Genomic DNA, 26,164 nt, shown 5'->3' with positions numbered 1-26,164 from the left:
GGTTTTAAACAGGCCCTCTCCCCCTCCCTGTAAATGATTTACCTACTTCATTATTTTTCAACTCCAACAGTAATTGTTTTTTAGGGGTTTAGTAAAGCTGCTGTTATGAGTGGTAGCAGTAAAACTTTCTCCTGTATGTACCCCCCCATGTCTGGGTCGAGGCCCTAAAGCGAGCTGTGGTTTTTCTGACCCCTGAATTACTGCCTGTAGTTTCAATGCTCTCACGTAGAGGTACCAAAGGTTCTGCTGCCCAATGTCCCCCTGAGTAAATCAGCCCTACAGCCCAATCTGGCCTTGTAATGGAGCAGCAGTGGATGATGCACTTGAGGTCATTACTAACAAATATCCAAACCTCTCCAGAAGCAATGGGATTGAGAAGGGCTGAGAGCAAAAGGTGGTTTTCTCTCCCAATTTTTTTTCAATATGTAACCACATTTGCATGAGAAAAGGTCCCTCCAGGGGCAGATGTCCTTGTCCCTGACCAAGGGGGCTGCGAGCAGCTGTGGTGCCCAAGGGGGGTCTGTTTCCTTCTTCCCTCCAGCTGCCCCATGAGCTGGCTTGGCTGCTCCTGCAGCCTTGGGGACCCCAGCCCAGAGCAGCCAGAAAACTCTCCTGGTCCCCTCCCTGTGCAGAACCACTTGGAATCGTGGCTTATGCCAGGGCCTGGATTTATTCTGCCACCCAGAAAAAAAATCAAGGTGAGGAGACACCCGGTGTTCTGGGGGGGAATCTGCTCATCCCTTGTGGGTCCCCTGCACGAGGCCTCGAGGGGCTGCTCCCAGCACCAGTGTCCAACTGGCTCTCCTGTGTCCTTGCAGCTTGGTGGAGAATGTGCTGGAGGGCAAAACCAAGAGCCTCCTCTCTGCATGTTTCTCAAGTGTCTTCTGGCTTCCCCCAGAAAGGGAAATGCCACGCTCAGGCGCTTCCCTCTACATCAAGGTAAGTGCTGGCTGAGCTCCAGCAGTGTCCAGTCCTTCTGGGCAGCTCCCTGGTCACCCTGTGCTGCCCCATGACCAGAGATCTGAGGCAGGGTGAGGTCTTGCTGTTGCTTGCCCACCCTTCTGTCCCCTTCCCATGGGCGTGGCTGTGTCCCCAGCAGTTTGTGTATCGCTGTGTCTCTCCTGAGCAGTTCAGGTTTCCTCCTCAGGCACTGAGAGTTCAGATCAGTGTCCTGGGCGTGGGGGAAAGAAGAGCAGAATCACAGGCACTGCTCTCTGTCGTCTTTGCAGACCCTGAAGGCCATGGACACAATGCTGAGGACACCGGTGCTCAGCTTTCCTGTCTCCAGTGTCAGCCAGGAGCTGCAGGACATCTTTGAGGTCTGGCACAGGCAGAGTGGGGGTCCCAGGGCGTTCCTCACCCTGGAGAGTGTCTGCTCCAGTGCTCACCAGCACCTTCTCTCACCCCAGATGCTGCTGGACTTCACCAGAGCTGAGAGAGTTGTGTGGGAGAGGGCTGTGGGCAGGATTGGTGTCCTGACCCTTTTGCCATCCAATTATTCCACTCTGGAGGTAAGGAGCAGGTCCCTCCAGGCAGACCATCTCCCCATCCCTGCCCACCAGCACAGGCTGCAGCTCTGAGGTGCCTTCATGGCCAACGCAGGCTCCACCACAGGTTTGAGGGCTCCACCAGCCTCTGCACTGAGGGGTTAGAGAGCAGCTTCAGGAGTCCCAGCTAGGACAGACAGAGTGCCTCCATCACTGGGAGTGCCTCAGGAGGGGACAGGAGGGATCCTGAGAAGGCTCTGGGACATAACCAACAGCTCTGGGAGATTGCTGGGGGGAATAAAGTGTTTTTGTAGAGTCCAGCATTGCAAGCCCTCCATCCAGGGGCATTTCTGCAGGGGGGCAGGGGTGCACTGAAGGCCTCAGGAGACGTTTGTCTGTAATCATTAGGAAGAATTTCATAATGGAAACAGTTCTCAGGCTTTGGAAGGGAGTCCCCATTCCTGGAGGCACTCAAGAAACGACTGGATGTGGCACTCAGTGCTCTGGTTTAATTGACAAGGTGGTGATTGGTCAAAGGTTGGACTTGATGATCTTGGGGGTCTTTTCCAAACTTAATGTTTCTGTGATTCTGTGACCCAGAGCGATCTGAAGACACCTACAGGGCAGATGGAGGAGTCCCGTGGTCGGACCGTGCCTGAGCGGCCTCTGCAGGCCCCAGAAAGGGCAAACGGTGAGCTTTTGTGTAAAATCAGGGCCAAGGAAGGGCTCCTAAGGGTGCAAGGAGGCTGATGGAGGAGTGCTGCAGGGACCAGGGGCTAAAGTGGGGCCAGTTTCCCCTTCAGCACCCCAGTGCACCTTTTGATGTGCTCTAGAGGTCCCAGTTTGCCCCCGGTCCCCGCAGCACCTGCACTAGCTCAGGCTGCTCAGCTGGGCTGGACCAGAGGACAAGAGCTCCCAGCATGATGAGGACCACAGCATTATCGTGGTGGTTGCCACGCTCCCAGGTTGCCACGCTCCCATCTGCACTCCTACACCCCCCCAGAGAGGTCAGGCTCTGCAGTATCCTGGAAGGAAAGGGATGTCCTGAAGGCACATGGGAGTGTCTGAACACGGGGCTCTGGGGTGCATGGGAGGGCACCAGGGATGTCCCGAGGGGATGGGAGGGCACAGGGAGGTCTGGAGGCACCCTGAAAGCAGCCAGGTGGCCAAGGCTATGCCAGGCCTGTGCCCTGGGGGACAGCCTGCCCTTCCCTGCCGGGGTGGTGGGTCACTGGGACCCGTTGCTGGGGACAGGTTCCGTGTCAACAAGCCCTGGAACCCGTTGCTAGAGGCAGGTGCTGTGTCACAGTGGGGCCCTCTGTGACAGCCCACTGCAGCGTGCGTGGTCAGCGTGCCTGTTGCCCACGGTGGATGGTGACAGGCAGGAGCTTGGAGCTGACAAGGAGCCCCTGAGTGCAGCCTGTCTTGCCCCATCACCCCTGGTAGCCCTGTTGGTGCCTTGAGAGGCCACCTAGAAACAGAGACTAGACAGGAGTAAGGGAATAAAGGTAGGTGTTTATTTGAAAGGCCTTCAAAGGTACCCCTGGGGAGCCAGAGGCCACTGCCCAGATGGACCCCAAGATGGACAACAGGTCACGAGTTCTTCACACTTTTATAGGTTTGGTTCATTTGCATGTCAGGGTTAATTCTCCAATTAAAGCTTCAGGTTGATGATGTAATTTCCCCTCAGCTTGCCCCCCTCTCAGAGGCTTTTGGTTTATACATTTTGGGCCTAGGACAGTCTGAGTGTCCTTGAAGAGCAGGCCTGGAGAGGCCTTGTTATGTCTGGCTGGCATGAGCGAGCAGAAATTAACAGGCTACAAGAAACTCCGAGTTACCCACTGGGCAGTGCAGGATTTGAAAACTGTCAAAGTTAAAATCTAAGGCATCACTGTGGGGCTGAAGTGTTTTACCAAAGATTGCCACACCACCACCCCAACACCCACCCCAGCATCCCCCATATTGTGTATCCTAAAGGATGGAGAAGAGACCCCCCGCCTTCCCCAGGAAGGCCTGGGAGGAGGACAGCTCTTCCGAGGAGAGCAGCTCTTTATACCTCCAGCCTTTGTCCTTCTACGACACGACCACGATGCAGCCACTGCAGATTGGTGAGCGAGGGGCCCCGTGGGGCTGGGCAGGGCTGGGGCCCACCAGCACACCCTGCACGGGGCCAGGATCACGTTTTCCTGGCACGATGACAACAACAGTCCTGGGGGACAGGCACGATGTCGCCTGAATGCCAGGGCAGCTCAGGGCTGGAGGCCAGCCCCAGCACAGCCTCTGCCAAGAAAAACCAGCAGAGGGGCTCCAGGGTGTGGGCAGTGAGAGGCAGTGGGGCTCTGGACCTTTCCTGCCCATCAGCCCAGGGCACTGAGGCCTTCCCAGCTCCAGCAGAGCAGCTCCTCTGCTGGTTGCCTCCAGCCACGAGCTGCACAGGACAAAGGCCGTGCCAGGGGGGTGGGCATGGGGCTGGGTGGAGGGTAGGTCTCCTTGGCTCTCTCCTGTGGCCAGAGCCTCTGCAGCCCTCCCTGCTCTTGCCCTCTGGCAGATTCCAGCTGGTTGCCTGTATATGAAGAAGCAGAGGAAGCTGTGGATTTCATCATGGCCTTTGTCAGCAGCCTTGACAAGGTAATTGGGGCCAGTTGGACAGTGGCTGTGCTGGCGTTTGCTGGCAGGGGCTTTGCTGGGCTGTGGAGGGCTGCTGCCTGGGCAGAGCTGCTTTTCCCACAGGGCAGTGCTCTGGTGCTGCTGGCTGTGTCCACCCTCCCACACTCCCCATTTGTGTCTCTGTCCCCTGGCTGCCAGGACACCCACAAGTTCACATTTCTGAAGAGTGTCTACGTGCTGTGCAAAACCGCCTTGAAACGTGGCTTGACCCAGGGCCTGGATTTATTCTGCCAAACGTGCGAAGTGGTGGACAACATCAAGGTGAGGGGACACCTGGTGTTCTGGGGATGGGGACAAGCACCCCTGGCACTGGGACCCTGTGTGGACAGCACTTGGGTGGGGCAGGGACTGGAGGCACTGGGTGCTGGCAGCTGCCAGGTCCCATCCTGGTTGTGTTCTGCAGGACATCCTGGAAAAGGAGCCAAGGGACCATGTGTCCTTACGGGTCCGGTATCTCGCCATGATTGCCATCGATGAATTAAGGTGGGCCCCCTGCCCCAGAGCTCCGAGGCCTCGTGCACGAGGCCTCGAGGGGCTGCTCCCAGCACCAGTGTCCAACTGGCTCTCCTGTGTCCTTGCAGCTTGGTGGAGAATGTGCTGGAGGGCAAAACCAAGAGCCTCCTCTCTGCGTGTTTCTCAAGTGTCTTCTGGCTTCCCTCAGAAAGGGAAATGCCACGCTCAGGCGCTTCCCTCTACATCAAGGTAAGTGCTGGCTGAGCTCCAGCAGTGTCCAGTCCTTCTGGGCAGCTCCCTGGTCACCCTGTGCTGCCCCATGACCAGAGATCTGAGGCAGGGTGAGGTCTTGCTGTTGCTTGCCCACCCTTCTGTCCCCTTCCCATGGGCGTGGCTGTGTCCCCAGCAGTTTGTGTATCGCTGTGTCTCTCCTGAGCAGTTCAGGTTTCCTCCTCAGGCACTGAGAGTTCAGATCAGTGTCCTGGGCGTGGGGGAAAGAAGAGCAGAATCACAGGCACTGCTCTCTGTCGTCTTTGCAGACCCTGAAGGCCATGGACACAATGCTGAGGACACTGGTGCTCAGCTTTCCTGTCTCCAGTGTCAGCCAGGAGCTGCAGGACATCTTTGAGGTCTGGCACAGGCCGAGTGGGGGTCCCAGGGCGTTCCTCACCCTGGAGGGGAGGAGTTGCCCAGTCCAGTGCTGAGCAGGCAGGGCGTGGTGTGGGGAGGATGCTCAGCTCCTGTGAGGAAGCAGGGGCTGGCACCAGGCTCCTCGGAGGCACAGTGGCTGCAGAGGGTGGCACCTTCTTGGCCAAAAGGTTGTCCTGGGAGCTTTGTCCAGGCCTCTGAGGGACCCCAGGGATAGGCAGCCCTCTGCAGACTTTGTGTGAGGTCGGAGGAAGCCTCGAGGGATGATACAAGTCTGGCCCAGGAGCAGAGCTGTGTTTGCTTCTGGTGCTCACCAGCAGCTTCTCTCATCCCAGATGCTGCTGGACTTCACCAAGTCTGAGAGAGAAGTTGTGCAGGAGAGGGCTCTGGGGAGGATCGGTGTCCTTACTTATTTGATGTCCAACTATTCCATTTTGAAGGTAAGGACCAGGCGCCCTCCAGCCAGGCCATCTCCCCTCCCTGCCACTCTCCATGCCAGGGCTGCTGCCCAGCTGGTTGCTCCAAGAGATGGGGCCATAGAGCCCTGCAAAGCTCAGATTCACCGGGAATCCAGCCCTGGGCACACTCTTGGGTACAAGTCTTCGGCACTAACTTCCTTCTCTTAGCCCTTCTTCTCATGCCTCCCTCATCCAGGCCTCTGTCAACTTTGGAAGAGACAGTTCTGGACGTGTCTGCCCTGAAGACATCTCAATCCCAATCGTGGGAAAGCTGCTGGCACGTCTCATTCTTTTCCGATGTTCCAGCGAACATACAAGCTATACAGCCTTCCATGCTCTTTTCTCCCTCGCTGAATTCCTCTGTAAGTAAAAAAGCAAGAGCAGCTGTGGCCTTCACACCTGTGCACACAGAGCTCTCTTGACAGATCTGCTGCCTGACCTGCTTTGCCCCTCCCAGCTGCTTCCTGTAGCATCCCAGCTGTCACTCTGCTGCAGAAGCTGAGTGCTCGCCTCAAATCCCGGATCTGTTTGTTACTGCTCCCCTTCCTCCCCTTCCTTTCAGGCCCTTGAACCCCACTGCCTTGTGGCCCCCATAGCCAAAGCTGCAATTGACTGCCAGGTGCCAAAGCCAAGCCTTCCCCGTTAGAGAAGAGCAGATCCAGCAGCATGGCTGCTCCCTCTTGCCTGTAGCAGGAAGCTATTGCTGATGCCCTCCAGAAATCTTGCCTGATTCTGTCCCGCTGTCCTGCAAGCAGATCTCAGGGGGGTTTGACGACCTTAGTGACTTTTCTGTGCTTTCCCTGCTGTTTAGACAAGTCAAGGCCAATTGACAGGTCAGACCAGCTCGTTTGGGAAGGTGTGACCACCTCCTCCTTGTGTTCCCTGAGCACCAAGGACTGTACCCAGGTAAAGAGCCCCCCTCTGCTTTGCGGGTCTCTTGTCTGTGGCATCAGCAGGGCATTTGTGTGAGCAAAGGGACCCAGAGCCAGTGGGGCCGGTGGGGCCTCACTGCCCTGGCAAGAAGGTTCCTGCCATCCCTGAGCAGGGACAACACACGGGCTGCACTCTGGTGTCCTGGCAGCAGCTCCAGCCCCAGCAGCAGCTCCAGCCCTCCTGGCCGCCAGCAAGAGCCTGGTTCTCTGTAGGGCCAGCACGCCATGCCCATGAGCCCTCCTCCCCGATGTGGAGGGCCCTTTCTCCTCACCCTCTCCCACCCAGGGACTGCAGGCACTGCTGTCAGCTTTCCTGAGGGATGTGCTGCCAGCACTGCCAGGAACCTCTGCCCAGCCAAGCAGCACCACCAGGGCACTCAGTGGCATGCCTTCCTTCCTTCCTTCCTGCCGTAGGCCTTTGGAAGATATCTCCGCTCTAGCGAGAGGACAGACGTCATCCTCGAGGCCATTGGGGCGTTGAGAGATGACAGCATCCTTGACAAGGAGGTGCCCAGCAGCATGCTGGATGTGGCCATGAGAGACCCAGACTCCTGGCTGATGGATGTAAGTGCCCGGGGGCTGGACTGCCATCTTCAGCCCTGTCAGGCCTTGTTCCTCCCTCCATCCCTTCCTCACAAATCCAGGTGACTTGGGCACCTGAAGCCACCTGAAGGTGGCAGAGAGGAACGGGAAGGGCAGCTGAGGACATGGCTGCACTCCAGTGGCAGTGCCATGCTCACCTGTTTCCTCTCCAGGTGCCCAAGATAGTGAGCTGCATCCTTGAAACCCTGCCATGCATCACCACGGAGTCAGGCTGTAAGAAAGTGGAGTCACTGTTTCTCCTGATGACCAACGAGTATGGCTCAGCAGTGCTCATCAGCCTGTGTGAGATGGCTTTTCAAGGAGACAGGTACTGGCCCTGACAATCTGAAGGGCTTGCTCCATGTGGGGAGTGGGACCCCAAGACTTTGTGTGTGCCAGATCCAAGGAATGCTGCAGGACTTCTCAGGGAGCCAGGCTCTCCATCCCACAAACCTTTCCAGCTCTCTGGCTGGGCCTGCAGCAGCCAAAGCCAGCCAAGCCAGTCCAGAGCCAGCTTGGTGCTCCCAGAACTCCCCCTCAACCCTGTCAGGCTTCCCCGGCAGGGCCCCTGGAGACCCCCAGCATGGGCTCTGTTCTGTGGGGCTGGTCCTGGCCACGGCGCTGTGGCTGAGGCAGCCCCTGGCTTCCAGCACTGTGCAGGAACTGTGCGACACTCTGTCCTCCATGCCTGAGATCTTGGACAAGGTCCTAACGGAATTGGCTACCTTGCTCCGCAACCAGTGGTGCAACCCTCGCAGAGAAGGCACCTGCGCCTCTCGCAGAGCCGTGAGTTGCCAGGAAAGGCCCTGATCCCTTGCCGTGAGCCCTCTGCCAGCGCCTCATGGCTCTGTTTGTTCCTGCAGTCGTCCTCGGGGCAGATTGACGTGGAGGAGTTGGGTGACGAGCCCAACGTCTGGAGCGATCGGGAGCATGTCGATGTGCTGATGGCCTTCGTGTTGCTGGAAGTCCTCGCTGAGCTGTCAGAGAGAGCTGAGATGGTGAGCAGGGTGATGTTGGGGCAGCCACGTCAGCAGCCAGGGCCTGGGGCTGAGTGCAGGGCAGTGGCTTGGCCTGGGCTGGGAGTCAGGATGTGGGGGTGACTGCTTCAAAGACCCTCCCTGCTGTGGTGGGGCCTGGGGTGGCTGCCCTGGGAGGTGTCCAGACAAAACCTTTTCAGAAAATGGAAATTCTCTTCTTCCTAAAGGCAAAAAAAGTTGACGCCTTCCTGCCAAGCATGATGAAGATACTGGAAGCTGGCAGTGAAGATGAAAAGCTGAAGATCATTGTGGTCTTCCGAAATATCCTGGGTCAGCTGAAAAAGGCAAAGGCCAGCTCCATCGCCATGATGCTGGTGGGGAAGGTGCTGCCGCTCTTTGACTCGGTGAGGCTGATGTGGGAGGCTGAGCCCTGCAGCCGGGCCCTGCCCTGCAGCCCTGCCCTGCAAGCAGTGCTCAGAGCAGGCTCAGCTCTCCTGGAACGGATTCTGGGCTTTGCAGCCAAACGCTGCTCCTGCCTGCTCTGGAATGTGACCCTGGAGCATCGCCCTCACCGCAGCCACGGGCAGGGAGCTGCTGTTCCAAAGCTCACTTTTCCTCCTTCCTACCAGGAGTGCAGCCAGCTGCGAGAGCTCTCCCTGTTGCTCTTCAGAGACCTGCTGAAGGCTGTGTTGAGTAGGGATGAGAAGAAGATGAGGAGGAACATTCAGAGTGCTCTGGTCCCTCTTCTCTTCCGTCTGAATGACCATATCCCCAGCGTGGCTAAGGTTTGGATTTTGAGGCTGAGCACTGGTATGGGGGGACTGCCACCTCCCAGGGATCCCAGGGCCTGGGGCAAGGGCTGCTGGCAGCAGGCAGGGCTTCCCCAGTGCAGCCCCTGGGTAGGGTCCCTGCAGAACTGTACAAGCAGGGGTGGACAAGGTGGCTCAGCCATTTTCAACACCTGCCCTGCCTGCTGCAGCAGGGCTCTGCAGCAGCCTGTGGCCACTGAGGCAGCACCCGAGGCCCGAACATATGTGCTCCCAGAAGCCCAGAGGTTTCTCAGCTTTCCTACAAGTATCAGAGGCCAGGGCTTCAAGCCTCAGTCAGTCACGCAGGGCTGTCCCCAAGAGACCTCAAGACACTTGGGCTAGGACAAGTCACAGCTTCCTAGGGGCAGAATCACGGCAGGAGTAGAGCCAAGAGGTCTCTTTGCCCAGGCCCTGGTGCCACGTCTGAGATAATGCTGTCCTGCAGGCCTCCAGGGAAGCCCTTTTTGCTGCTGCAGAGCTTCTCAAATGGAAGCAGCTCAAGCACCTGCTGCAGAGAGAGCGGATGTGGGAGCTTGGAGAATGCTTGGTAAGGACAAGCCACAGGGCCCAGGCTGGGTGAGGGCTGTCCCTGCCCTATGTCTGTCAGGGGAACAGAGCCTGTACGGAGTGCTGCTCGCAGGGCCGGGCAGGACCTGGAGGACCTTGTTCCTGTCCTCGAGAACAGAGCCCCAGAGGCTCCTGTCGAGGCCCCTCTCCCTTCCCTGTACCCAGCAAGAGGGAGGGCTCAGCAGGGAGGGGTGCTGGCAGGAGGGACTGCTCCAGCCAGCTGGGGGACTCTGTGACAAGCCTGGAGACATTGCTGGTGCTCCCTGCAGCTGCTGAGGAGGAGCAGCAGGGCTGAAGAGTACATGCATCAGAGCCTGCCCTACCTGAGGGACTCTCAGTCCTCCGTGCGCCTGGCGGCCGTCAGGTTCATCAGTGAGTCACAGCCCCTGGCCCCTTTTGGGCCAGCCTGGCCACTTCCTTGCCACTGCACTGGCAGCAAGGGGCAACCCTGTGGCAACCCCAACCACCCCATGCCGAGCCTCAGCCTCCCTCTGCCCCTTGCCACAAGCTGGGCTTGGTGACCGCCTTGCTCAGCCCCACTCCCTTTGGCTGCTGGCAGCCCCTGGGTCAGCCCTGCAGAATGGGAGGGCAGCAGGGCCGGGGCTCACACTGCTGGGAGCACAGCAGGAGCAGGGAATGACGGAGCTCTCTTCCCAGGGAGCGCCACGACACACATGAGGGACCAGGATTTGGAGACTCAGACTGACGTCCTCAGTGGTGAGTGCTCTGCGGGGAACTCGCAGGGGCTCTGCCCACACGTGGCTTCATCTTGCCTCTGTTTCTTTTGGTCACAGCCCTTCAGCCCTTGGAGACGGACAGGGACATCTCGATCAGTTCCATGGCAGCCCACGCTGGCTCGATCCTAAGAGCTCCAAGGGTGCGGCGAAGATCATCGGTCATTCTCCAAATGCTGTGCTGCTGGTGCCGGTGAGCCCAGCAGAGCTGTAGTTTTCTTTTACTGCTGGTGCCGGTGAGCCCAGCAGATTTGTAGTTTTGTGTTGCTGCTGGTGCCGGTGAGCCCAGCAGAGTTGTAGTTTTCTGTAGCTGCTGGTGCCGGTGAGCCCAGCAGAGCTGAAGTTTTCTTTTGCTGCTGGTGCCGGTGAGCCCAGCAGAGCTGAAGTTTTCTTTTGCTGCTGGTGCCGGTGAGCCCAGCAGAGCTGTAGTTTTCTGTAGCTGCTGGTGCCGGTGAGCCCAGCAGAGTTGTAGTTTTCTGTAGCTGCTGGTGCCGGTGAGCCCAGCAGAGCTGTAGTTTTCTGTAGCTGCTGGTGCCGGTGAGCCCAGCAGAGCTGTAGTTTTCTGTAGCTGCTGGTGCCGGTGAGCCCAGCAGAGTTGTAGTTTTCTGTAGCTGCTGGTGCCGGTGAGCCCAGCAGAGTTGTAGTTTTCTGTAGCTGCTGGTGCCGGTGAGCCCAGCAGAGTTGTAGTTTTCTGTAGCTGCTGGTGCCGGTGAGCCCAGCAGAGTTGTAGTTTTCTGTAGCTGCTGGTGCCGGTGAGCCCAGCAGAGTTGTAGTTTTCTGTTGCTGCTGGTGCCGGTGAGCCCAGCAGAGTTGTAGTTTTCTTTTACTGCTGGTGCCGGTGATCCCAGCAGAGTTATCGTTTTCTTTAGCTGCTGGTGCCGGTGAGCCCAGCAGAGCTGTAGTTTTCTTTTACTGCTTGTGCCGGTGAGCCCAGCAGAGTTGTAGTTTTCTTTTGCTGCTGGTGCCGGTGAGCCCAGCAGAGTTTTAGTTTTCTGTAGCTGCTGGTGCCGGTGAGCCCAGCAGAGCTGTAGTTTTGTGTTGCTGCTGGTGCCGGTGAGCCCAGCAGAGTTGTAGTTTTGTGTAGATTAATTAATAAAGATGGAAAACCACATCCGAGCCCATGGTATCCTTCAGATGTTTAGTGCCCTGTGTGTACTGAGCAGACTGTGTCCTTCTCAGTCTGTCCTTCAGGCAGTGGGATGCTTCCTCCTCACATCCCTGCCGTCCCAGAATGCCCCACTTGGCCCTAAAATTGCAGGCCCAGGGCCCCAGATTTTGTGCAGAGGGCCTCAGATTGCATCCCTGATACCCCAAAATGTCCCCGTGGGCCTTGAATTGTATCTGCAGGGCCCCACCGTGTCATTGACAGACGCCAAATTCCATTGCCTCTATTCCAAAATGCCCCGCGGAGAGCTGGAGTACAGCTGTGGGGCCCCAAAGGATCCCTGGCAGCCCCGCTAGGTATGGAATCATGAGGGAATTCAGCCCTGAGGGGACCTCAGAGGATCCCAGAGCTCCCTGGGAAGTGCCAGGGGCTTGGAGCTGGAAATGACTGAAGCGCTCTGTTTTAAATGGGCCATCTCCCGATTTCCACCAAAACAAGCCTCATGCACATGCGCCGGGGAAAGCCTCCAGCTCCTCACCACACATCGCGAGCAATGAGGAGGTGATGCCATCCCCAGGCGCTGGGAAAAACAGCAGAGGGTTTGTACAGCGAGAAGGGATGGGCAGCCGGGGCACCTGCGGGAGGAAGCAGAGCGTGTGCGGGCTGCCGGCTTTGGGCGTCTTTTCACCAGTGCTGCTGTTCCCGAAAACCTCCGCAATGGTCGGGATCAAGACTCCCTCTAACACTGTCTTTTGAGTGTTAGAAAGTAAGGCATTGCTTAATTTTTGGCCCACAGGGGTGGCTGACAAATTCTGGCCTCCATGCTGACGCCAATACAGAACTTTTCCACTTACTCACACATTTTTAGCCAACAAAGAAATTAATGCTCATTGATTCTAAGTCACATCATTCACTTAATTAATCAGTATTCTAGCCTCTACTGGTTTTCTCACTCTTCATGCTACTTTGCTCCACATTCTTTTGTCCTTTTATCACCTTTTTCTTGGATGGGGAATCTCCAGCTTTCCAGACCTTCATCTCCTCTGTATCTTCTTGCTGATTGTTTTCCCTTGCTGTGCCTCAGCTGTCCTGTAAGTGGTAGAGTGAATCTGGCCAACGAACTTGTGGTGCTTTGTCGCTCAATATTAAATCTGACTTTTGCTCATACCCTCACCAGTGATTTTTTAAGTGATCGCAAGCCCTCTCGTTTGTAACACCCGGGTGAGGGACAGCACCGTGGGGCAGCTGCTCGGGGGTGTCGGGGGAGCCCTCAGCTCCCGGCTGGTGAGCTCGGGGGTCCCTGGCAGGTCCCTGCTCTGTCCCCGGTGTCCCTCTCTTGCAGAGCAGGACGGCCATCAAGTGGCTGGTGCTGGGACTGGCACAGGAGTTTTTTATGCCAGACTGCTCCAGGAGAGCGTGCAAAATCCCAGTCCTGTTCTGCAAGGAGTGGCAGGAGTGGCAGGCCAGCAAAGGGCTGCTTCTATCCCAATCGCTGGGCCAAACTCAAATCAGTAGCTGAGGGTTTATCTGCTTGTTCCCTCCTGTGCTTGCCCAGGAAAGCTGCTGCTGCAGGTGTAAAGCAAAGGGAGGACAATCCCTGTCCTGAGCAGCTATTGCCTGCTCTGGAAATTGGTTTTGTTCGAGTTGAGCTGCTAAGGACTTCCACCAGCTCAAAGAATTGATTCATATCTGTATATATATACATATCATTTTAAAAAATAGATTGCCTTGATTTTACTCCTTTCAGTGCCCTGTGCCGTGTCTTTCTGTTGGGATCTGTGCCTTGGTGCTGCGTTTGGGGCCAGCCCCAGCGAGCAGAGATGCCTCCCAGGCCCAGGGACAACCAGGAGGAGGCTGGAGGATCCCGAGGGGGTGGGATCCCCCTCAGGAAGGGGGGCTGACTGCTGTGGGCACTGCTAACGCTGAGGAGGCTGAGGTCATGCTGCATTTGCCTTTGGGTCACAGCAGTGGCCTGATCAGTGAACTTTGTCATTCTCCTCTGTTTGCCTGCAAAAGGGTTTTTCATTTTAATGACATTTTTGATAAAGTTGAGCCTCGTCCACCATCCTCTGCAACAAGAACTGAACAACTTACATAAAGCTCTCATGCTGGACAGGTTTATTTTCCTGAATATTTTCACTAGAACAATTCAAGATGGGTTTTTTTAAGTGTGTCATAGGTTAGCAAGCATAGTCCCGGAAGGGACGTCCTTGCCAAGGGATGCTTACAGTTTCCTCTGGGAACTGATAGAACCTATCAGCTGGCCAGTTTGAATATGGACAATTCTCTAAGCCACTTAAAGTTGTGACCACCTCTGTGATCCACATTTAAGAATAGGCAAACTCCCCCCCAAGCTCTCTCTCGTTTCTGGCGCTGGGACAGGTGGCTGCGGGCCCCGTGTGGGGGCCAGCGGGCCCAGCCAGGCCCTGCTTGGGCCAGGCCGGGCCAGGCCACGGCCATCCTGGAGCCATGGACCTGTTCCAGACGTGGAACCCCCCCCACTGCCTTGCCGTGGGCAGCCGGAGCGGCTCGGCTCTCCCCCCTCTCCACTGCGATAAGAAAAATTCAACATTCCAGCTGCAAAGCTGCAAGGCCGAAGTGAGATCACTGCAGATTAGATGTAGTGGTTGCTGGTGCTGGGTGTTAAAGCCTTACTCCTATTAAGGAGCTTTTAATAATTTTTCCTTGGCTTTTGGATTAGGTAAAAGTCAGCCCAGCACTGCAAATTCTTCCCCCAAAGGTCCAGTGCTGTCTAAGCCTGAAGATCTCTAATCCCTGTGCTCCTGGGGCATACCTCCTGTGCCACTAGGATCCCAAATTTTTATATTTTTCTAATTTCTGTAATTTTTCAATTTTTTTGTTTTTAATAAATTATTTTAATTTTTCTGAGAGTTGTCTCGTTCCTCACATTTTTGGGAGTGTGATTGGTTTTTCCATGTGCAGGAACTTGCCTTGTTTGCATTGTTCTGTGGCACTGCTGACTTGTGCTCCAGAAGAGAAAGTGAACATCCAGTTGTGTGTGATATGTGGGTGCTTTAAGGATGGGAGGAGCCAAGTAAATTGTCTTTTTCTCTGAGATCCTAGTGGCTTCTGCATTTCTGTCTGGAAGAGGAGCTGAATAAATTGGGATTTGGAAAGGCTGTGCAGGCACTTGGAGAAGGGAAGGGAAGAGACATGAAGGCTTCCTTGGACACAAACAGCTTTTGAGGTACTCACACTGCCTTCTTCTTTAGAGGGCCCTGTCTTCCAGCCAGTCTGTTCTCTTAAAAATTCTTGCTTTCTAGTTTTTAAGTAGACTTTGAGAAGCAGGCACTGAAATGTCTGTGGCAGGAGGGAAATGATTATTGTGCTGCACGCGTTCTCCGTAAGGAGGAACGTGCGTTACTGGTGCTTTGTAACTAAGTTATACCACATCTGTAGCCCAGCCTGGCAACCTCCAGAGAGCTCTGTGTGAACTCACACTGTGTGAATGCAGAAACACAACAGCTTCCTCAAGTGTGAGTGACCACAGAAATAATAGAATAAATGGATTAACAGCATTTTCCTGTTTATGTAATTCCTGACTAATTTTTCCCATATCCATTAATCTTTTTTTTTTTCCCCTCCTAGCTCCTTAGCATGTCTTGCTAATATGTTCTTTTCTGCAAGTGCCATCCTGTCATGTTTGCAAATAAGGGAGAATTTGTCAGAAGGGTTGCAGGAGAAATCCTTGCAGCTTTCCTCCTTTCCGAGGAGAAGCTGCCACCCAAGCTGGAGCTGACTGTTCATTTCCCCAGGTGCAACCTGACTCATGAACAATCCAACCTGGTGGAACCTTGGGTTCAGAATGAAACAAAACAGAATCCAAACATAAAGCATTAGTACCTAAGGACAGTGGTTTTAAAACAGAGAAGTTAAACCAGTGAAAAACTTCATTCTACTTAATGTACTGCAGGAGAAATGAAAATGTTAGCAATGTTTTCTATTGGTTGCTGTGGAAAATTTATTTCAGAGCAGGTGGTGGGAAGCCAAAGTGTGCTTTAGACTTGGGATTTTTTGCAGAGATTTCTCAGCTCAACCACAATGTCCTGCTGGTTGCTCTCTCTGCAGGGGCTAGTTGGAGCTGTGGATGCAAACTGCACTCGTATGCTCACTTAGGAAAGAGGCTCTTTGTCCCTTTCCATGATTCTGTTTTATTTGTTTTTATTGCAAAGGCTTGTTGAGAGTGGCATAGAGCAGACCAGTGAGGGCAAAGTATAATGAAAGTGATACCAAAATGATCTCTTACATAAACTCTTCTTCTTTTCTGGGAAAGAACTTAGAGCAGAAAAAAAAAAAAATCTGTAGGATCTTTTGAAGTTCCTTGGGTTTTATTCTGTTGCTGTTGTACTTCCTTCAGTAGTAGTATTTTCTCCAAAGTGACTGCAACTTATGTCTTCTTGGTGGGACCCTCAGGGTACCAGGTGAATCTTTTAGAGATTGTGGTGGTTTGTTCCACCAAGCTGGTTCTGACCATAAAACCCACAGACTAAAATGCTCCTAAAGCTATAGATCCCAGGGTGTGAGGCTGGAAGAGGGAAAAGGGGTGGGGAAATTCAGTGTTTGCAGCTGGAGAAGAGTGCTGGATTTTGTGTGTCCGTGACTGTGCTTAATGGTTGGTTGGAGAAAGAAGGACATCTAAACCCTGGGACAGCAGCTCTGCTCTCCTGGCTCCTGTGGGGGTGTTGGGGGAACTCTGCTCTGGTCCCTTTGAGAGTGCTCACTGAAGCTGTGCCAGAGGCAGAAAGCCTAAGGATACCCATTGGAAAGGCAGTGAGCTGGCTTAACTTGTAGGACAAAACATGTATCAGGGTATTGCAGGTCATTAGCTTTTCACTTGGAGCTGCTGGAAGTGATGCCATTGCTTTGGAGATTGAATTTTCTTCTTGTCTTGGCAAACACTGGAATTATTTATTGTCTTGTGTTTGTTACAATGCCATGGGAAGAGGCTGAAAGTTTCAGGTAGTGATGTCTCCTCAAATAGATCCTTTTGCAAACAAAACCAAAGGACCTTGTTAAGGCTCTACAGTTTTCCTCTCAAATCCTCTTTCTCCTGCCAGTGATCTCAGGTGGGCTGGTTTGTGAGTCAGGTCTGCCCTGGGGGAAAGCTGGGTGTGAGTGGCTGGTGTTTGCTGAAGGAACTCCAGCTCCTCCTGTTTGTTCCCTTATTCTCCTACTTCTTGCAGCTGATCTGCTTTTAGGGTCTGCCTGTGTGTCCTGGCCTGTCCTACTGGCATCTCTGCAGGGCACTGGATGGGGACAGGGGGAATAAGCAGCACAACCAAACTCTGAAGGAGCTGGAGAGCTTTGCCCTGTCCTTTGCAGGATGTCTGAGATGGAGGTGAGTCCCATGAGCCAGATGCCCCCACTGTCCTTGCTGGAGAACAGAGCCCGTGGAGATACAAGGGGATGGTTCTGGTGATCAGCAGAGGTGGCAATTCCTCCCTGGAGCCCGTCAATTTGGGAGTAGGCTCCTGTTCTAAAATTGCTGTTTCCTGTGGAAATATTCTTCCTGCCTCCCATGCTGCCAAGTGATTGCATTCCTGTGAACCTCTGCTGTAGCCAGTGGGTGAGGAAATGTTTGAGTTGCCCCTTGATCTTCTCACACTGGCTGTGAGAAGTGGCAGAGCAGCTTTGGCTGGGTGAGTGCTCTGTGTTAGCCCCTGACACCAGTGTTAGATACACCTGCCACATCTGTGGTTCTGCAAGAAACCTGCCCTAGCCGTGCTGCTGAGGTTCAGCTGTATCAACACTGGGGTAAAAAGGAAAGTTAAATGAACCAAAAAACCTGAAACTCCTTCATGGATGGGCTGCAGCCCAGTTAGCTGGAGCTTTGTGGAAAATGAGCTGTGCAGCAGAAAGCCATGAGATGAACTGTTGTGCTTTCAGGATCGTGTTGCAGAAAGTCTTTAAGCAGACGAAGCTGATCCAATGGTGCCTTTCCAGGGAAGAGGTGCTCTCCAGCATCCATCAGAGCTTGCAGTCTCTATCCCTTCTTCACACTGAGTTACTGGCCCTTTTTTTTTTAGTCCCCTTTTCTCCCACCACTACCCTGTACACACGAGGGTGAAAGCATGGCTGGGCTTTATTCAGCTGCTCTCAGCTGGTCCTGAGAAGCATGAGAAAGATTCATCACCCCATGAGGATCATGGAGACCACAAACCATTTAATGAGGAGTTAAACAACTCCAACTGTGAAGCAAAACTTCATTTTTCCTTTTTTCACCTTTTTTTTAGTGAGACAGCCTATGTCTGTAAGAAGGAGAACTTGTGTTCCTTCCAAAAGTCATGGCTTTTCAAAATCTGTATTTTCATGAGCAGTGGATGTTTTTTAAAATGTGTATGGATATTTCACCTTGACTCCTCAGCAGCTACTGGTGGCCACTTGCCTGCCTGCCTCTGCTTCAGTCACCTGCAGACATCTCCTGTCTGGTTGTTTCAAAACACTCCAGGCAAGGGGAGCAGCCATCCCTATTCCAGGAACTCTCAGGAGTTTAACATCTCTGATGTGCTATGGCATTAGCAACATGCTGCCCCGGTTTTTAATTACATCATGGTGATTAGCAGTCCAGAAAATCACTTGAAACCAATTAAATAATGTGCACCTAACTGAAGACTGCTGCAGGCTCTGGGGGCTGCTTCAGAGCAGTCACAGTTGATAGGGTTTTAAACAGGCCCTCTCCCCCTCCCTGTAAATGATTTACCTACTTCATTATTTTTCAACTCCAACAGTAATTGTTTTTTAGGGGTTTAGTAAAGCTGCTGTTATGAGTGGTAGCAGTAAAACTTTCTCCTGTATGTACCCCCCCATGTCTGGGTCGAGGCCCTAAAGTGAGCTGTGGTTTTTCTGACCCCTGAATTACTGCCTGTAGTTTCAATGCTCTCACGTAGAGGTACCAAAGGTTCTGCTGCCCAATGTCCCCCTGAGTAAATCAGCCCTACAGCCCAATCGGGCCTTGTAATGGAGCAGCAGTGGATGATGCACTTGAGGTCATTACTAATAAATATCCAAACCTCTCCAGAAGCAATGGGATTGAGAAGGGCTGAGAGCAAAAGGTGGTTTTCTCTCCCAATTTTTTTTCAATATGTAACCACATTTGCATGAGAAAAGGTCCCTCCAGGGGCAGATGTCCTTGTCCCTGACAAGGGGGCTGAGAGCAGCCGTGGTGCCCAAGGGGGGTCTGTTTCCTTCTGCCCTCCAGCTGCCCCATGAGCTGGCTTGGCTGCTCCTGCAGCCTTGGGGACCCCAGCCCAGAGCAGCCAGAAAACTCTCCTGGTCCCCTCCCTGTGCAGAACCACTTGGAATCGTGGCTTATGCCAGGGCCTGGATTTATTCTGCCACCCAGAAAAAAAATCAAGGTGAGGAGACACCCGGTGTTCTGGGGGGGAATCTGCTCATCCCTTGTGGGTCCCCTGCACGAGGCCTCGAGGGGCTGCTCCCAGCACCAGTGTCCAACTGGCTCTCCTGTGTCCTTGCAGCTTGGTGGAGAATGTGCTGGAGGGCAAAACCAAGAGCCTCCTCTCTGCGTGTTTCTCAAGTGTCTTCTGGCTTCCCCCAGAAAGGGAAATGCCACGCTCAGGCGCTTCCCTCTACATCAAGGTAAGTGCTGGCTGAGCTCCAGCAGTGTCCAGTCCTTCTGGGCAGCTCCCTGGTCACCCTGTGCTGCCCCATGACCAGAGATCTGAGGCAGGGTGAGGTCTTGCTGTTGCTTGCCCACCCTTCTGTCCCCTTCCCATGGGCGTGGCTGTGTCCCCAGCAGTTTGTGTATCGCTGTGTCTCTCCTGAGCAGTTCAGGTTTCCTCCTCAGGCACTGAGAGTTCAGATCAGTGTCCTGGGCGTGGGGGAAAGAAGAGCAGAATCACAGGCACTGCTCTCTGTCGTCTTTGCAGACCCTGAAGGCCATGGACACAATGCTGAGGACACTGGTGCTCAGCTTTCCTGTCTCCAGTGTCAGCCAGGAGCTGCAGGACATCTTTGAGGTCTGGCACAGGCAGAGTGGGGGTCCCAAGGCGTTCCTCACCCTGGAGAGTGTCTGCTCCAGTGCTCACCAGCACCTTCTCTCACCCCAGATGCTGCTGGACTTCACCAGAGCTGAGAGCGTTGTGTGGGAGAGGGCTGTGGGCAGGATTGGTGTCCTGACCCTTTTGCCATCCAATTATTCAACTCTGGAGGTAAGGAGCAGGTCCCTCCAGGCAGACCATCTCCCCATCCCTGCCCACCAGCACAGGCTGCAGCTCTGAGGTGCCTTCATGGCCAACGCAGGCTCCACCACAGGTTTGAGAGCTCCACCAGCCTCTGCACTGAGGGGTTAGAGAGCAGCTTCAGGAGTCCCAGCTAGGACAGACAGAGTGCCTCCATCACCGGGAGTGCCTCAGGAGGGGACAGGAGGGATCCTGAGAAGGCTCTGGGACATAACCAACAGCTCTGGGAGATTGCGGGGGGGAATAAAGTGTTTTTGTAGAGTCCAGCATTGCAAGCCCTCCATCCAGGGGCATTTCTGCAGGGGGGCAGGGGTGCACTGAAGGCCTCAGGAGACGTTTGTCTGTAATCATTAGGAAGAATTTCATAATGGAAACAGTTTTCAGGCTTTGGAAGGGAGTCCCCATTCCTGGAGGCACTCAAGAAACGACTGGATGTGGCACTCAGTGCTCTGGTTTAATTGACAAGGTGGTGATTGGTCAAAGGTTGGACTTGATGATCTTGGGGGTCTTTTCCAAATTTAATGTTTCTGTGATTCTGTGACCCAGAGCGATCTGAAGACACCTACAGGGCAGATGGAGGAGTCCTGTGGTCGGACTGTGCCTGAGCGGCCTCTGCAGGCCCCAGAAAGGGCAAACGGTGAGCTTTTGTGTAAAATCAGGGCCAAGGAAGGGCTCCTAAGGGTGCAAGGAGGCTGATGGAGGAGTGCTGCAGGGACCAGGGGCTAAAGTGGGGCCAGTTTCCCCTTCAGCACCCCAGTGCACCTTTTGATGTGCTCTAGAGGTCCCAGTTTGCCCCCGGTCCCCGCAGCACCTGCACCAGCTCAGGCTGCTCAGCTGGGCTGGACCAGAGGACAAGAGCTCCCAGCATGATGAGGACCACAGCATTATCGTGGTGGTTGCCACGCTCCCAGGTTGCCACGCTCCCATCTGCACTCCTACACCCCCCCAGAGAGGTCAGGCTCTGCAGTATCCTGGAAGGAAAGGGATGTCCTGAAGGCATATGGGAGTGTCTGAACACGGGGCTCTGGGGTGCATGGGAGGGCACCAGGGATGTCCCGAGGGGATGGGAGGGCACAGGGAGGTCTGGAGGCACCCTGAAAGCAGCCAGGTGGCCAAGGCTATGCCAGGCCTGTGCCCTGGGGGACAGCCTGCCCTTCCCTGCCGGGGTGGTGGGTCACTGGGACCCGTTGCTGGGGACAGGTTCCGTGTCAACAAGCCCTGGAACCCGTTGCTAGAGGCAGGTGCTGTGTCACAGTGGGGCCCTCTGTGACAGCCCACTGCAGCGTGCGTGGTCAGCGTGCCTGTTGCCCACGGTGGATGGTGACAGGCAGCAGCTTGGAGCTGACAAGGAGCCCCTGAGTGCAGCCTGTCTTGCCCCATCACCCCTGGTAGCCCTGTTGGTGCCTTGAGAGGCCACCTAGAAACAGAGACTAGACAGGAGTAAGGGAATAAAGGTAGGTGTTTATTTGAAAGGCCTTCAAAGGTACCCCTGGGGAGCCAGAGGCCACTGCCCAGATGGACCCCAAGATGGACAACAGGTCACGAGTTCTTCACACTTTTATAGTTTTGGTTCATTTGCATGTCAGGGTTAATTCTCCAATTAAAGCTTCAGGTTGATGATGTAATTTCCCCTCAGCTTGCCCCCCTCTCAGAGGCTTTTGGTTTATACATTTTGGGCCTAGGACAGTCTGAGTGTCCTTGAAGAGCAGGCCTGGAGAGGCCTTGTTATGTCTGGCTGGCATGAGCGAGCAGAAATTAACAGGCTACAAGAAACTCCGAGTTACCCACTGGGCAGTGCAGGATTTGAAAACTATCAAAGTTAAAATCTAAGGCATCACTGTGGGGCTGAAGTGTTTTACCAAAGATTGCCACACCACCACCCCAACACCCACCCCAGCATCCCCCATATTGTGTATCCTAAAGGATGGAGAAGAGACCCCCCGCCTTCCCCAGGAAGGCCTGGGAGGAGGACAGCTCTTCCGAGGAGAGCAGCTCTTTATACCTCCAGCCTTTGTCCTTCTACGACACGACCACGATGCAGCCACTGCAGATTGGTGAGCGAGGGGCCCCGTGGGGCTGGGCAGGGCTGGGGCCCACCAGCACACCCTGCACGGGGCCAGGATCACGTTTTCCTGGCACGATGACAACAACAGTCCTGGGGGACAGGCACGATGTCGCCTGAATGCCAGGGCAGCTCAGGGCTGGAGGCCAGCCCCAGCACAGCCTCTGCCAAGAAAAACCAGCAGAGGGGCTCCAGGGTGTGGGCAGTGAGGGGCAGTGGGGCTCTGGACCTTTCCTGCCCATCAGCCCAGGGCACTGAGGCCTTCCCAGCTCCAGCAGAGCAGCTCCTCTGCTGGTTGCCTCCAGCCACGAGCTGCACAGGACAAAGGCCGTGCCAGGGGGGTGGGCATGGGGCTGGGTGGAGGGTAGGTCTCCTTGGCTCTCTCCTGTGGCCAGAGCCTCTGCAGCCCTCCCTGCTCTTGCCCTCTGGCAGATTCCAGCTGGTTGCCTGTATATGAAGAAGCAGAGGAAGCTGTGGATTTCATCATGGCCTTTGTCAGCAGCCTTGACAAGGTAATTGGGGCCAGTTGGACAGTGGCTGTGCTGGCGTTTGCTGGCAGGGGCTTTGCTGGGCTGTGGAGGGCTGCTGCCTGGGCAGAGCTGCTTTTCCCACAGGGCAGTGCTCTGGTGCTGCTGGCTGTGTCCACCCTCCCACACTCCCCATTTGTGTCTCTGTCCCCTGGCTACCAGGACACCCACAAGTTCACATTTCTGAAGAGTGTCTACGTGCTGTGCAAAACCGCCTTGAAACGTGGCTTGACCCAGGGCCTGGATTTATTCTGCCAAACGTGCGAAGTGGTGGACAACATCAAGGTGAGGGGACACCTGGTGTTCTGGGGATGGGGACAAGCACCCCTGGCACTGGGACCCTGTGTGGACAGCACTTGGGTGGGGCAGGGACTGGAGGCACTGGGTGCTGGCAGCTGCCAGGTCCCATCCTGGTTGTGTTCTGCAGGACATCCTGGAAAAGGAGCCAAGGGACCATGTGTCCTTACGGGTCCGGTATCTCGCCATGATTACCATCGATGAATTAAGGTGGGCCCCCTGCCCCAGAGCTCCGAGGCCTCGTGCACGAGGCCTCGAGGGGCTGCTCCCAGCACCAGTGTCCAACTGGCTCTCCTGTGTCCTTGCAGCTTGGTGGAGAATGTGCTGGAGGGCAAAACCAAGAGCCTCCTCTCTGCATGTTTCTCAAGTGTCTTCTGGCTTCCCCCAGAAAGGGAAATGCCACGCTCAGGCGCTTCCCTCTACATCAAGGTAAGTGCTGGCTGAGCTCCAGCAGTGTCCAGTCCTTCTGGGCAGCTCCCTGGTCACCCTGTGCTGCCCCATGACCAGAGATCTGAGGCAGGGTGAGGTCTTGCTGTTGCTTGCCCACCCTTCTGTCCCCTTCCCATGGGCGTGGCTGTGTCCCCAGCAGTTTGTGTATCGCTGTGTCTCTCCTGAGCAGTTCAGGTTTCCTCCTCAGGCACTGAGAGTTCAGATCAGTGTCCTGGGCGTGGGGGAAAGAAGAGCAGAATCACAGGCACTGCTCTCTGTCGTCTTTGCAGACCCTGAAGGCCATGGACACAATGCTGAGGACACTGGTGCTCAGCTTTCCTGTCTCCAGTGTCAGCCAGGAGCTGCAGGACATCTTTGAGGTCTGGCACAGGCCGAGTGGGGGTCCCAGGGCGTTCCTCACCCTGGAGGGGAGGAGTTGCCCAGTCCAGTGCTGAGCAGGCAGGGCGTGGTGTGGGGAGGATGCTCAGCTCCTGTGAGGAAGCAGGGGCTGGCACCAGGCTCCTCGGAGGCACAGTGGCTGCAGAGGGTGGCACCTTCTTGGCCAAAAGGTTGTCCTGGGAGCTTTGTCCAGGCCTCTGAGGGACCCCAGGGATAGGCAGCCCTCTGCAGACTTTGTGTGAGGTCGGAGGAAGCCTCGAGGGATGATACAAGTCTGGCCCAGGAGCAGAGCTGTGTTTGCTTCTGGTGCTCACCAGCAGCTTCTCTCATCCCAGATGCTGCTGGACTTCACCAAGTCTGAGAGAGAAGTTGTGCAGGAGAGGGCTCTGGGGAGGATCGGTGTCCTTACTTATTTGATGTCCAACTATTCCATTCTGAAGGTAAGGACCAGGCGCCCTCCAGCCAGGCCATCTCCCCTCCCTGCCACTCTCCATGCCAGGGCTGCTGCCCAGCTGGTTGCTCCAAGAGATGGGGCCATAGAGCCCTGCAAAGCTCAGATTCACCGGGAATCCAGCCCTGGGCACACTCTTGGGTACAAGTCTTCGGCACTAACTTCCTTCTCTTAGCCCTTCTTCTCATGCCTCCCTCATCCAGGCCTCTGTCAACTTTGGAAGAGACAGTTCTGGACGTGTCTGCCCTGAAGACATCTCAATCCCAATCGTGGGAAAGCTGCTGGCACGTCTCATTCTTTTCCGATGTTCCAGTGAACATACAAGCTATACAGCCTTCCATGCTCTTTTCTCCCTCGCTGAATTCCTCTGTAAGTAAAAAAGCAAGAGCAGCTGTGGCCTTCACACCTGTGCACACAGAGCTCTCTTGACAGATCTGCTGCCTGACCTGCTTTGCCCCTCCCAGCTGCTTCCTGTAGCATCCCAGCTGTCACTCTGCTGCAGAAGCTGAGTGCTCGCCTCAAATCCCGGATCTGTTTGTTACTGCTCCCCTTCCTCCCCTTCCTTTCAGGCCCTTGAACCCCACTGCCTTGTGGCCCCCACAGCCAAAGCTGCAATTGACTGCCAGGTGCCAAAGCCAAGCCTTGCCCGTTAGAGAAGAGCAGATCCAGCAGCATGGCTGCTCCCTCTTGCCTGTAGCAGGAAGCTATTGCTGATGCCCTCCAGAAATCTTGCCTGATTCTGTCCCGCTGTCCTGCAAGCAGATCTCAGGGGGGTTTGATGACCTTAGTGACTTTTCTGTGCTTTCCCTGCTGTTTAGACAAGTCAAGGCCAATTGACAGGTCAGACCAGCTCGTTTGGGAAGGTGTGACCACCTCCTCCTTGTGTTCCCTGAGCACCAAGGACTGTACCCAGGTAAAGAGCCCCCCTCTGCTTTGCGGGTCTCTTGTCTGTGGCATCAGCAGGGCATTTGTGTGAGCAAAGGGACCCAGAGCCAGTGGGGCCGGTGGGGCCTCACTGCCCTGGCAAGAAGGTTCCTGCCATCCCTGAGCAGGGACAACACACGGGCTGCACTCTGGTGTCCTGGCAGCAGCTCCAGCCCCAGCAGCAGCTCCAGCCCTCCTGGCCGCCAGCAAGAGCCTGGTTCTCTGTAGGGCCAGCACGCCATGCCCATGAGCCCTCCTCCCCGATGTGGAGGGCCCTTTCTCCTCACCCTCTCCCACCCAGGGACTGCAGGCACTGCTGTCAGCTTTCCTGAGGGATGTGCTGCCAGCACTGCCAGGAACCTCTGCCCAGCCAAGCAGCACCACCAGGGCACTCAGTGGCATGCCTTCCTTCCTTCCTTCCTGCCGTAGGCCTTTGGAAGATATCTCCGCTCTAGCGAGAGGACAGACGTCATCCTCGAGGCCATTGGGGCGTTGAGAGATGACAGCATCCTTGACAAGGAGGTGCCCAGCAGCATGCTGGATGTGGCCATGAGAGACCCAGACTCCTGGCTGATGGATGTAAGTGCCCGGGGGCTGGACTGCCATCTTCAGCCCTGTCAGGCCTTGTTCCTCCCTCCATCCCTTCCTCACAAATCCAGGTGACTTGGGCACCTGAAGCCACCTGAAGGTGGCAGAGAGGAACGGGAAGGGCAGCTGAGGACATGGCTGCACTCCAGTGGCAGTGCCATGCTCACCTGTTTCCTCTCCAGGTGCCCAAGATAGTGAGCTGCATCCTTGAAACCCTGCCATGCATCACCACGGAGTCAGGCTGTAAGAAAGTGGAGTCACTGTTTCTCCTGATGACCAACGAGTATGGCTCAGCAGTGCTCATCAGCCTGTGTGAGATGGCTTTTCAAGGAGACAGGTACTGGCCCTGACAATCTGAAGGGCTTGCTCCATGTGGGGAGTGGGACCCCAAGACTTTGTGTGTGCCAGATCCAAGGAATGCTGCAGGACTTCTCAGGGAGCCAGGCTCTCCATCCCACAAACCTTTCCAGCTCTCTGGCTGGGCCTGCAGCAGCCAAAGCCAGCCAAGCCAGTCCAGAGCCAGCTTGGTGCTCCCAGAACTCCCCCTCAACCCTGTCAGGCTTCCCCGGCAGGGCCCCTGGAGACCCCCAGCATGGGCTCTGCTCTGTGGGGCTGGTCCTGGCCACGGTGCTGTGGCTGAGGCAGCCCCTGGCTTCCAGCACTGTGCAGGAACTGTGCGACACTCTGTCCTCCATGCCTGAGATCTTGGACAAGGTCCTAACGGAATTGGCTACCTTGCTCCGCAACCAGTGGTGCAACCCTCGCAGAGAAGGCACCTGCGCCTCTCGCAGAGCCGTGAGTTGCCAGGAAAGGCCCTGATCCCTTGCCGTGAGCCCTCTGCCAGCGCCT

General features: G+C 55.4%; 2 protein-coding genes and 3 long non-coding RNA genes across 6 annotated transcripts; all 5 read left to right on the top strand.

Annotated features, from left to right (window-relative positions):
• The first annotated feature begins 1,268 nt into the window (after nucleotides 1-1,268).
• On the top strand, nucleotides 1,269-2,137 carry LOC125336040. The gene is made up of 3 exons (XR_007207633.1): nucleotides 1,269-1,319; nucleotides 1,410-1,511; nucleotides 2,088-2,137. It is a non-coding gene; the product is annotated as an uncharacterized LOC125336040 (long non-coding RNA).
• Nucleotides 2,138-4,812: 2,675 nt separating this feature from the next.
• LOC125336041 lies at nucleotides 4,813-5,680 on the top strand. The gene is made up of 3 exons (XR_007207634.1): nucleotides 4,813-4,856; nucleotides 5,147-5,236; nucleotides 5,591-5,680. It is a non-coding gene; the product is annotated as an uncharacterized LOC125336041 (long non-coding RNA).
• Nucleotides 5,681-8,158: 2,478 nt separating this feature from the next.
• Nucleotides 8,159-10,516, top strand: LOC125335815 (maestro heat-like repeat-containing protein family member 2A). Its single transcript, XM_048323722.1, has 7 exons — nucleotides 8,159-8,225; nucleotides 8,432-8,608; nucleotides 8,834-8,989; nucleotides 9,459-9,560; nucleotides 9,850-9,952; nucleotides 10,238-10,297; nucleotides 10,375-10,516. The coding sequence occupies exons 1-7, from the start codon at nucleotides 8,172-8,174 to the stop codon at nucleotides 10,509-10,511; spliced, it is 789 nt and encodes a 262-aa protein (XP_048179679.1). The 5' UTR covers nucleotides 8,159-8,171; the 3' UTR covers nucleotides 10,512-10,516.
• A 3,763-nt stretch (nucleotides 10,517-14,279) lies between these two features.
• Nucleotides 14,280-20,217, top strand: LOC125335997. Of its 2 annotated transcripts, none has more exons than XR_007207612.1 (3): nucleotides 14,280-14,627; nucleotides 18,916-19,036; nucleotides 20,185-20,217. It is a non-coding gene; the product is annotated as an uncharacterized LOC125335997 (long non-coding RNA). The 2 variants fall into 2 exon arrangements; XR_007207613.1 differs by lacking the exon at nucleotides 20,185-20,217 and adding an exon at nucleotides 19,507-19,525.
• A 7-nt stretch (nucleotides 20,218-20,224) lies between these two features.
• On the top strand, nucleotides 20,225-26,134 carry LOC125336053. The gene is made up of 13 exons (XM_048324160.1): nucleotides 20,225-20,275; nucleotides 21,562-21,692; nucleotides 22,133-22,212; nucleotides 22,390-22,512; nucleotides 22,655-22,734; nucleotides 22,833-22,953; nucleotides 23,244-23,333; nucleotides 23,688-23,792; nucleotides 24,007-24,172; nucleotides 24,622-24,716; nucleotides 25,157-25,306; nucleotides 25,498-25,652; nucleotides 25,888-26,134. Exons 2-13 carry the CDS (start codon nucleotides 21,563-21,565, stop codon nucleotides 26,132-26,134), a joined length of 1,542 nt encoding a protein of 513 aa, XP_048180117.1. The 5' UTR covers nucleotides 20,225-20,275; nucleotide 21,562.
• Nucleotides 26,135-26,164: the final 30 nt, after the last annotated feature.

This window comes from Corvus hawaiiensis, chromosome 19 (assembly GCF_020740725.1).
Source record: "Corvus hawaiiensis isolate bCorHaw1 chromosome 19, bCorHaw1.pri.cur, whole genome shotgun sequence".
In the NCBI taxonomy this organism is placed as follows: domain Eukaryota; kingdom Metazoa; phylum Chordata; class Aves; order Passeriformes; family Corvidae; genus Corvus; species Corvus hawaiiensis.
The sequence above is the reverse complement of the archived record's forward strand: the minus strand, read 5'-3'. Positions and strand labels throughout refer to the sequence as shown.